The sequence below is a fragment of the Grampus griseus genome (genome assembly GCF_964374135.1).
Source record: "Grampus griseus genome assembly, chromosome: 16".
NCBI classification, from domain to species: domain Eukaryota; kingdom Metazoa; phylum Chordata; class Mammalia; order Artiodactyla; family Delphinidae; genus Grampus; species Grampus griseus.
The window spans coordinates 27339447-27351646 of NC_139010.1; the positions used below are offsets into that span (position 1 = coordinate 27339447).

General features: G+C 40.2%; 1 protein-coding gene across 1 annotated transcript in view; it reads right to left on the minus strand.

Moving 5' to 3' along the window:
• Nucleotides 1–12200, minus strand: part of CFAP70 (cilia and flagella associated protein 70) — an 88296-nt gene that overhangs the window by 66135 nt on the left and 9961 nt on the right. Inside the window, exons 4-6 of the mRNA XM_082674045.1 lie at nt 3375–3473; nt 3123–3202; nt 1746–1925 (exon numbers count right to left, since the gene is read on the minus strand). Coding sequence (XP_082530171.1) covers nt 1746–1925; nt 3123–3202; nt 3375–3473 — 359 coding nt within the window. The remainder of the gene's footprint in view (nt 1–1745; nt 1926–3122; nt 3203–3374; nt 3474–12200) is intronic.

Consider the following 12200-nt stretch of genomic DNA (forward strand, 5'->3'; position numbering starts at 1 on the left):
TATACAAAAATTAACTCAAAATGGAGCAAAGGCCTAAACATAAGAGCTAAAACTATAAAACTCTTACACACAAACACAGGGGGAAAAGCCTTGTGACATCAGATTTGGCAATGATTTCTTGGTTACAACAACAAAAGAAAAAAATGGACAAATTGAACTTCATCAGAATTTAAAATTTTGGGGTATCAAGAGACACTAACCAGGGACTTCCCTGGTGGTCCAGTGGCTAAGACTCCATGCTCCCAATGCAGGGGGCTGGGGTTCGATCCCTGACCAGGGAACTAGATTCCACATGCTGCAACTAAAGATCCCACACGCCACAACTAAAAGATCTCACATGTGGCAACCTAACGAAGAATTTATGTGCCGCAACTAAGATGCGGCACGGCCAAATAAATAAATTAATTATTTTAAAAAGACACTAAACTTGGGCTTCCCTGGTGGCACAGTGGTTTAGAGTCTGCCTGCTGATGCAGGGGACACGGGTTTGTGCCCCGGTCCGGAAAGATCCCACATGCTGCGGATCGGCTGGGCCCGTGCGCCATGGCTGCTGAGCCTGCGCGTCTGGAGCCTGTGCTCCGCAACGGGAGAGGCCACAACAGTGAGAGGCCCGCGTACTGCAAAAAAAAAAAAAAAAAAAGATACTAACCAGAGTAAAAACGGCAACCAATAGAATGGGAGAAAATATTTGCAAATCACATATCTAATAAGGGAGTAATAGCTAAAATATAGAGAGAACTCCTAAAACTCCAACAACAAAATGACAAACAACCCAATTCAGAAATGGGCGAAGGACTCGAATAGACATTTCCCCAAAGAAGATATACAAATGGCCAATAAGCACATGAAAAGATGCTCAACATCATTAGTCACCAGGGGGATGCAAATCAAAAACACAAGGAGATGCTACTTCACATCTATTAGGATAGCTATTATCAAAAAACAGAAAATAACAAGTGTTGGTATATGTGGAGAAATTGGAACCCTTGTGTACTGCAGGTGGGAATGTTAAATGGTGAAGGAGAATTGGAGATTTCTATACGAAAAATGTAAAATGGCAATAAAGCAGGTAAGAGTATTAACTAATTACATTTTTTTAGCAAGCAATTTGGAAATCTCAAGAGCCTCAAAAGACCCATACACAAGCATTCTATAGAAATCTGGACTAAGAAAATAACCCGGAATTAAAAGAAAGTTTTGTATAATAAAGTACATTATATAAAATATATGCATAAAAGTAATCTGTGTAGAAATACTACATCCAGGGCTTCCCTGGTGGTGCAGTGGTTGACTGCAGGGGACACGGGTTCGTGCCCTGGTCCGGGAAGATCCCACATGCCGAGGAGCGGCTGAGCCCGTGAGCCATGGCTGCTGAGCCTGCGCGTCCGGAGCCTGTGCTCCGCACTGGGAGGGGCCACAACAGTGAGAGGCCCGCATACCGCAAAAAAAAAAAAAAGAAATACTACATCTAAAATTGTCAGATTTTAAATGTTTTATATATTTTCCATCATAAATATGTATGTATTGATATAAATTATATGTAGTATATATATATACATGTATATAACATGTAAACTATAAATATTAACATGCATGTATAAAACAGAAGTAAACTTTATGTTTTTGAGCCTAAAATAAATCTCAGCCATTAACAGAGCCTGCTTTGAATGAAATCTTAGAAGGTGAGGAAGAGATGACCATATGAGTGTTTAAATCTCTATAAATATCTTGCTGTAAGTCTTTACCTCTCCAGCTGATGGAACTTGCAGACCAACCATGAAGTTCTGCAGCAGCCCCATTGGAATGAAGGATTCAGGCACAGAGTAGGCAGCCTCCAATGTGACCTTCAGGAGATTGCCTCCTGAGATCTGGGCTGTGGTCAATAAGGGCTCCGCCACAAATACTTTAACTTCAAGACTGCACTGCTGTATAAGAATAAAATTACGCAGACATTTGAAAATGCTAGAGGCCTCCCTTTTTTCACATTATCTCATTTGAACCTCACATCATTGCTCAAGGTAAGAAGGTCAGGTTTAATTATTTCCATACAGAGGATTCAAATAGCTTTTTTAAGGTCCCATGAATTAGAGATAAATCCAAGAAGAGAACTTTATCCCTAAGCTAGAGCCCTTCCCTTCTCTTCTTCTATAAGATCTAAGGGAAATCAACAGTACATAGACTGGGACACTGGACCAAGGAAGGCAGATAGAGCCCAGATATCTACCTCTTTCCAGCACAAATCACATGGAATGACAGAAGGATATTAAATGATTATCTTTATACCCAATAAAACAATAATGCTACAATAGCCCTGGAAAACAAGAAATGCCATCACTGGACTACACATTTTTAGGAATCATTGAAAGACAGAAAGCAAATTAAATCAGATCTACCAAAAAAACCTAGAAGAAACCAATCACATCCTAAAATAAGAGGAGAGAATCACAGCAGATGTAGGAGTGGATTGTGGCAGCTCGAAGGTCAGAATCAACAAGAATCAGGAAGGGGCTTACATCAACAGTTAAGTAAGGAACTGCATTCAGAATAGTTGGGGCAGTTGGGTCTTACTTGTGCAAAACTGAAGACAGCTGTGGTATCTGCTGAGAGTGAGTGTACTTGCACAAGAGTGGCAAAAGCAGTGCCCCAAGAAGCTACTGATCCCAGGAGGAACTGGGAAACAAAGTCCAGAACACAAACCAGTAACACAGCCTACCAATTCATGCTTCCCCTCCTCCAATGACCAGAGGCAAGCTACCATGCCAGAAAGTGTGTTAGATGCATTCATATACTATTTAATTTAATTCAACAGGTCATAGTTAAAGAGGCATTTCCATGGTTAAGCCTTCCCTGCATCTACCCCTGGGCAAAGTAACAGATACCTACTCTGTGTCCATATGCCCCAACCCACCATTTAATCACACTGGTCATAACCTCTGATGTGTAGATTATGAACTCCTAAAGTAGGAGTTTCCTTATTCATCTTTGTTTCCCAGAACCTAGCACTATGTGTGCCTGTGAAAAGAAGGTGCCTGATGAATTGGACTCAACTAAATTTAACCTTAAGAGCAGACAGGCTTGACTGAATATCAGGCTGATATGTTAAGAGTTAAAACTCTAATTACCTTAATACCTGATCGAAGAGCTTCCAAGGGCGAGCCTGGCACAGGGTGCAATGGGACCATCGTTTCAAACGAACTCTCTCCTGCGAAAAGAAGGCCAAGTCAAGCCAAAGAAGGAAGGGTTAGGCAGAAATAACTGTGCTCATCTTTCAGTGAATCCCTCAAACTCACTGAGGCTGATTTTTGCACTTCTCTGGAACTAAGTTTTATGAGAAATAAGTTTATTTCTGCTTTTGAGCAAATCACACATCTGACCTTCCAGTAAAGGAAGAAGGTCCACCACAGCTTGACCAAGAATCATGGTCTTCTCCTCTTTCTGTTTCTTTTCCTTTGGTAAAACTTCAGTCATCGTTACTAGAAAAATCAAAACAAAGAAAATGAGAACATGTCTAGCTCACACATCAGATAACCAAGGTGCAACAAACAAATCATTGTCAGAGAAATTCAAGTTAAGAGAAATGAACTTGAAACTTGAGAAGGCACCATTATTAGTGACTTCCAGTGGAAGATACTGGACCTCCTCAGTGACTTATTAATCTTTTTCCATGCAAATTATTTTTAAAAAGGATTTTTACATCATAATCATGTACACACATATGTATAAACTTACTGATACATATGATTATAACAAAGTTTCATGTAATATTCATCCTTAGCTCAAAATCCTTAGGTATTTTCTATTCTATTTCATGTATAAGAAATTACTGGTCATGACTCCCTCAATCAATTTTAGGAAAGACTAAAAATCATCATCTGGGACTTCCCTGGTGGTGCAGTGGTTAAGAATCCGCATGCCAATGCAGGGGACACGGGTTCGAGCTCTGGTCCGGGAAGATCCCATATGCCGCAGAGCAACTAAGCCCATGTGCCACAACCACTGAGGCTGCACTCTAGAGCCTGTGAGCCACAACTACTGAGCCCGCATGACACAACTACCGAAGCCTGAGCGTCTAGAGCCTGTACTCTCCAACAAGAGAAGCCACCACAACACGAAGCCCGTGCACCACAACTAAGAGTAGCCCCCGCTCGTCACAACTAGAGAAAGCCCACGTGCAGCAATGAAGACTTAGTGCAGCCAAAAATAAATAAATAAATAAATTTTAAAAATAAAATAAAATAAAGAAGGAACCTGAAAGTCCCTTTTTCCTTTTTTTAAAAAATATTTATTTATTTGGATGCATTGGGTCTTCGTTGCGGCACGCAGTATCTTCATTGTGTCGTGGGGGCTTCTCTCTAGCTGTGGCACGTGGTCTCTAGAGTGTGTGGACTCAGTTGTTGCAGCACACGGGCTTAGCTGCCCCGTGGCATGTGGGATCTTAGTTCCCGACCAGGGAATAAACCCATGTCCCCTGCATTGGAAGGATTCTTAACCACTGGACCACCAGTGAAGTCCCCAGTCCCTATGTTTATTTGTTTTAATTCCATGATTTCTTATGGTACTTACTTACATGGTTTAACTTTGTACACATTTTTATCCACCTAGAATTTATTTTGGTGTAATTCTGAGATATTAGTTACATCTTTTTCCAGAGAGCTACCCAGGTGTCCTTACACCATTGATTACATAGACCACCTTTTTCCCTACTGATGTGAAATGTCATCTTAATCAGATGCTAACTTACCAGAAGTACTGGTGACGATCTCTGGACCTGCTAGTCTGTCCTAATAATCTGTAAGTCTCTGCATGCACAAACACCTCATTGTTTTATTATGGTCTTACACTATGTTTTACTCTCGTGTAGGATTAATAATCCCTCATTAACTTTTTCAGAAATTCCTGATTATTCTTACTTTAAAAACTTTTTTCTGGGCACTTCCCTGGTGGTGCAGTGGTTAAGAATCCTCCTGCCAGTGCAGGGGACATGGGTTCGATCCCTGGTCCGGGAAGATACCACATGCCACGGAGCAACTAAGCCTGTGTGCCACAACTACTGAGCCTGCGCTCTACAGCCTGTGTGCCACAACTACTGAAACCCGTTTGCCTAGAGCCCATGCCCCGCAACAAGAGAAGCCACTGCAATGAGAAGGACGCACACCGCAGCAAAGACTAGCCCCCGCTCCCAGCAATTAGAGAAAGCCCATGTGCAGCAATGAGAACCCAATGCAGCCAAAAATAAATAAAATATAAATTTTTTAAAAAAAACTTCTTTCTGTAAGCATTCTATAATTAAAAAAATAATGTTGGCAGATTTATAGAGATCATGTTAAACTTATAGGTAAACTGAGGGAGAATGACATCTTTGTTATGTTGAGCATTCCTGTTTAATATGGTATGCCTTTCCTTTTGTTCCACCTCATACCTCTCAACAGCATTTTCTTTGAATCAGGATCCAAATAAGGTCCACACATTGTGATTAGCTGGTGTCTCTTAAGTCTCCTTCACTCTACTGATGTGTTTTCCATTTCTTTAGGTTTTCTAAATTGTCCATTTTATCAAAGTTTTCATGAGTAATGGCAGAATATTCTTTTTTATGTCTTTTTAAAATTGTTTTAAAATACACATTACATAAAGTTGATCATCCTAACCATTTTTAAGTATCAGTCCAGTGGTACTAAGTATATTCACATTTTTGTGCCACCATCACAGCTATCCATCTCCATAACTCTTCACCTTCTAAAACAGAAATTTTATACCTGTTCAACAATAACTCCCCATTTTCCCCTCCCCCTGGAAATCACCAGGATACTTTCTATCCCTATGCATTTGACTACTCTAGGTACCTCATATAAGTGAAATCATACAGTACTTGTCTTTTCATGACTGGCTTATTTCACTTAACATAATGTTCTCAAAGTTCATCCACGGTATAGCATATGTCACACTTTCCTTCCTTTCACAGCTGAACAATATTCTACTGTACGTATATACCACATTTTGCTTATCCATTCATCTGTCAATGGACATGTGGATTGCTTCCACATTTTACCTTTTGTGAATAATGCTCCTATGAACATAAGTGTACATATATCTCTTTGAGACCCTTTCAATTCTTTTGTATATATTGCCAGAAGTGAAATCGCTGGATCATACGGTCATTCTATTCTTAATTTTTTGAGGAACCACCAGTTCCTACAGTAACCACACCATTTTACAGTCCCACCAAAAGTACACAATGGTTCCGATGTGTCTACATCCTTGCCAACACTTGTTTTCTGTTTCTTTGACAGAAGCCATCTTAATGGGTATGAGATTGTATCTCGTATTTTTGGTTAGCATTTCCCTAATTAGTGATGTTGACTATTTTTTCATGTGTTTACTGGCCATTTGTAGATCATCTTTGGAAAAAAGTCTATTCAAATCCTTTTCCCATTTTTGAATTAGGTTGTTTGGGGTATTTTTGGTATTGAATTTTAGGAGTTCTCTATATATTCTGGATATTAACCCCCTATCAGATATATGATTTGTAAATATTTTCTCACATTCTGTGGGTTGTCTTTATACTCTGTGGATAGTGTCTTTTGATGCCCCAAAGTTTTAAATTTTGATGAAGTTCAATTTGTCCATTTTTGTATTTTGTTACCTGTGCCTTTGCTATCCTATCCAAGAGTCAATGAGAAATCGAATATGATGAAGTTTTGACCTATGTTTTTTTCTAAGTGCTTTATTGTTTTAGAACTTACATTTAGGTCCTTGATCCATTTTTGCATTAAGTTTTGAATGTGGTGTTAGGTAAGAGTCCAACTTCATTCTTTTGCATGTGGATATCCAGTTTTCCTAGCACTACTAGTTGAAAAGACTTACCCTTCCTATTGAATGGTCTTGGCATCCTTGTCAAAAATCATTTGACCATATATGTTAGGGTTTATTCCTCAGCTCTCTATTCTATTCCACTGTTCTGTATGTCTCTGTTTCTGTCAATATCACCCTGTTTTGATTACTGTAGCTTTGTAGTAGGTTTTGAAAACAAAGTATGAGACCCCCAACTTTGTTCTTTTTTAAGACTGTTTTGGATATTTGGGGTCTCTTAAGATTTCATATGAATTATAGAAAGGGTTTTTTTTTTATTTCTGCAAAAAAATGTCTTTGGAATTTTTATAGGGATTGCACTGAATCTGTAGATCACTTGGAGAAGTGCTAACATTTTAACAATATTAAATCTTCCGATCCATGAACATGTGATATGTTTCAATTTATTTGTGTCATCTTTAATTTCCTTCAGCAATGTTTTGTAGTTTTATATTTATGTAGATATATCTTTCTCTATTCTTTTACTTTTTACCTTACCATATGGTTATATTTTGAGTTTCTTGTATATAGTGTATTTCTTTATCGAATTTGTAATCTGTGTCTTGATATATTTAATGTAATTATTAATATATTAGGGCTTAAGTCTGCTGGGTTTTGTTTGGCCCCTCTTTTTCATTTCTCTGTTTTCTTTTCTCAGCCTTTCTCTGGATTACCTGAGCATTCTTTAGAATTCCATTTTTATTTATCTATAATACTTTTGAATATATCTCTTTGTATAGATGTTCTAGTCATTGCTATAGGTATTGCATTATATATATACTATTTATTACAATCTACTGATGTCATCATTTCACTAGTTTGAATGAAGTATAGAAACCTTACCTCCCTTTATGTCCCCTTGCCCTCCCTGTTTATAATTGCCAAAAATACTTTCTCAATATACAGAACCACATCAGATAGTGTTATACTTTGTTTCAAGTGTGAAACACAATTTAGAAAACTCAAGGAGAAGGAAAGCTTATTTTATCTGTCCAAATTTTTGCTTACCATATTCTTTCTTCTTTCCTGATGTTTCTAGGTTCTTTCTTTTATCATTCCCTTTCTGTTCAGAGAACTTCCTTCAACCATTCTTTTAGGGTAGGTCTTCTGGTGACAAATTCTTAGTTTTCTTTCATTTGAGAATATCTTGATTTCCACTTCATATCTTTTATTTAGGTATTCCATTCTAGGTGAGCAGTTCTTTTACCACTTTGTAAATATTGTTCCATTTCCTTTGGGCCTCCATGTTTTCTGATGAGAAACTGATACCATTGTAGTTGTTTTCTCCTGCTTTCAATTTTTTTTTTCTGTGTCTTCAGTTTTCAGAAGTTTTACTATGGTGTTCCTTAGTACAGATTTCTTTTGGGTTTATCCTGTTGGGACTTTGCTCAGCTTCCTGAATCTGTAGGTTTATGTCTCTAGCCAAATTTGGGGAGTTTTCAGGCTTAACTTCTTTGAATATTTTTCGAGCCTCACTCTCTTTCTTCTCTCCTTCTGATACTCCAATAACACTGTTAAATCTTTTGGCATAGTCCCACAGGACTCTGAAGTTCTGTTCATATTCTTTTAGTCTATTTCTTCTACATTACTCAGATTGAGTAATTTCTATTGTTCTATCTTCCAGTTCACTGATTCTTTCCCCTTTTTCCTCCATTCTGCTGTTGAGCCCATTCACTGAGCTTTTCATAGCAGTTAATATATTTTTCAGTTCTAAAATTTCTACTAGATTCTTCTTTATATCTTCTATTTCTTACTGAGACTTTCTATTTCCCCTATGAGTCTATCTATTGTTTTTTCATTTGTTTCCAACATGTTTACAATTGCTCATTGAAGCATTTTTATCATGGCTTCTTTAAAATCTTTGTCTAATAATGCTAACATATCTATCATCTTGGTGTTACCATCTACTGATTATTTGTTTAATTCAGTTTGAGATCTTCTAGTTCTTAGTATAATGAGTGATTTTCAAATGAAACCTGGAATTTTTATATTATGCTATGAAACTCTGAATCATACTTAAACCTTCTTTTTTGCTGGCATTTTTTGACACCGCTCCTACACAGGAAGGGGAGAGGCAATGCCTCATTATTTTCAGGTGGAGATAGAAGTCTAGGTTCCCCACTCAATCTCCATTAATACCTGAGTGGGGCAGCTCCTCCGTACTGCTGAGGGAAAATGGGGGTTCTGATTCCTTACTTGTTCTCTACTGATACTATAGTGGGTGTAGATGCATTACCACTAGGTGATGGTGAGTTTTGATTTTACACTAGACCCCGTTTGACACACGCCAGTGGGGAGTGGAGGAGCACCTCATTACTGCCAGATTGGGGCAGAAGCCCTGGCTCCCTGTGTGGTCTCCATTAAAACCACATGTTAAAAAAACAAAACAAAACAAAACAAAAAAACCACAAGTTGAGGGAATTCCTTGGCAGTCCAGTGGTTAGGACTTGGTGCTTTCACTGCCTGGGCACAGGTTCAATCCCCGGTCAGGGAACTAAGATCCCACAAGCTGCGTGGCATGGCCAAAGGGAAAATAACAAAAAACAAAAAACACATGTTGAGAGAGGGGGGTCATTACCATAGAGCACAAAAGTCCTGGCTTCCTACTTGGTCTTCTCTGACACCACTCAAGTAGGGTGTTGAGGCATGTTATTTCAGCTTTGTGCGTGTGTAAGCCTAGGTTCCCCACTTGGCTTGGGTATGGGTGGGGCCACAGTTTTTTTTTCTGGGCATTTGACTGGAGTAGAGCAGTTTCTGTCTAAATGTTTTCTGTCATGCTAGGCTGCCCCCTTTCCTGGTCTTTTGATTAGAGAGAGCACTTTTGTTGGTGGTTGGTTGGTTTGATCTGTACCCATTTTTGTTTCCAGGCTGCTGGCTTCTTCAGCATACAGTTTGGGATAGATGAGGCGAAAAGAAAACCCAAGGAACTCATACTGTCTTTCCTCAAGTCTCATTTCTTTCTTCTCTCTACCTTTCAGAGTCTGTTATATAAATAATGTCCAGGGTTTATAGCTCTGAGAGGAATAGACGAAAGTATATCTAGTCCATCTTCTTGGAGGCAGAAGTTCTGTTTAAAATTCTTCTTGATGGGCTTCCCTGGTGGCCCAGTGGATGAGAGTCCACCTGACGATGCAGGGGACACGGGTTTGTGCCCCAGTCCAGGAAGATCCCACATGCCCCGGAGCGGCTAGACCCATGAGCCATGACCACTGAGCCTGCGTGTCCGGAGCCTGTGCTCAGCAATGGGAGAGGCCACAACAGTGAGAGGTCCGTGTACAGCAAAAAAAAAAAAAAAAAATTCTTCTTGATTTCTAATGACTGTACTTAAGATTACAAATGTATCTCTAAGCACTACATTAGCTATATCCCACAGTTTTGGTATTTGGTGTTTTACTGTTGACTTGATTCTAACTGCTTTGCAGTTTTTATTATGATTTCTTCTTTGTCTCATGAATTATTCATAATAATTTTTGCTATATATTTATTAGTTCTTATTTTTTTGACTGTTGTATTTTGGTCAGAAAGCTTTGTCTGTATGCTATTGATTCTTTGGTATATGGCAGGACTTGCTTTGTGGCCTGGTAAGTGGCCAGCTTTTATTATACAAATGTTCCTTGCATGTTTTAAGAAAATACATATTATTTAATGATCAACATAACTCTATGATTACTAATTCTTAGAGAAATTTTTTTTGTCTACCCAGCACCTAGACAGATATGATGGTGAGTGAACTTTTTTTCTAGTCCAATCTTTTTGAGAGTCTCGGCTTACGACGAGGTAGGTGGTCTCACTCTCAACTTCCCATCTACAGCAGCCCAAGTCTCTGTCTCTGTAAGAGCATTAAAATCCAAGCCCCTGGGTTTTAGAATACTGCCCTCTCCCTCCACACCACCACACACCAACGGCAGCTGTTCAAGAGTTCCAGGTTTCAGTTTCTGTTTTGTTTCTGGAACAAAGGAACTACCATTTCTTTCTCACGAGTTCAGTGACATGCTTAAAATAAGGGTCCAGTATTGCCTTTCCTATCCAGTATGCTAGGGAAGAAGGCAATTGAGATACAACTATTACTTGGGGTGACAGAGAAGCACAGAAGAAAGAAGAAAGAAGTAGAAGAGAGTGGGTGGGATAAAAGAGTGCAGGTCAGATGGATGCCTCCGTGGTTGACTGATTCCCACCTATGCCAGAGCTAGGAATCACTGCTCTTGAACAGTGTTTCCCAGTAATCACCTGAGACATTTTTTTCCCAAGGTACAGCTACCTAGGCTCTTCCCATGGCAATTGTGAATTTAGTGGTATGGGGTTGGACCCTGAAGATTATTTTCTCCCAAATTACTTTCTCTCAGGTGACTGTTATGGAAAGAAAGGTCTGGAAAGCATTGCTCTAGAATACTGTATAGATTCTCAGGTCCACCTCTCCGGGTTTGGGATCTTGGAATCTGTGGGTTTTCGCACGCACCTTAGGAGATGTGCCACTAAAAAACAACAAAAACAAAAAATAACAAGTATGGGTCATCAATCGGATCAAGATTGCAGAGGAATAGGATGGGGAGCTCACCTTCTGACACAAATACATCAAAAATACATCTACATGTGGAATGATTCTCACAGAACATCTACTGAATGCTGGCAGAAGACCTCAGACTTCCAAAAGGGCAAGAAAATCTCCACATAACTTGGAGAACAAAAGAAAAGAGAAAAAAAAAGAGAGAAAGGAATCAGGATGGGACCTGCGCCCGCAGGAGGGAGCTGTGAAAGAGGGAAAGTTTCCACACGTTGGGAAGTCACCTCACTGGTGGGGAGATCAGCCAGAACAGAGGGGGAGCTTTAGAGCCTCAGAGGAGAGTGCAGCAACCGGATTTGCAGAGGGCAAAGCAGAGAGAAACCTGCACAGATGGTTGGTGTCACCACCCGGCACTCGCCAGCCTTATACGCTTGTCCACTGAGGTGAGCGGGGGCTGGGTGCTGGGGCTCAGGCTTTGGAGGTCGGACCAGGGGAGAGGACTGGGGTTGGCTGCGTGCAGACAGCCTGAGGGGGCTAGGGTGTGGTGTGCCTCAATCAAGGGAGTACAGGAAGAAGCCTGGGCCCACGAGAGAGGCAAGACGCCATTGTTGGGGGTGCGAGAGGAGAGAGGCGGGACCTCCATAGGAGTTTCTTTCTCCACACACACTCTCAGGTGGCAAGGCACTGCCTACCTGAGCTCCAGGGGCAGGTACGAGCCGCCACTGCCATCTCGGACTCCAGAGGTGGGCGCAGACTGCTGCCACTACCAAGGGTCCCACAACTGGGCATCAACCGCTGCCCCAACCGCTGCCTTCCTGGGAGTGTGCTCAGGCTGCGCACCCGCACACCCACT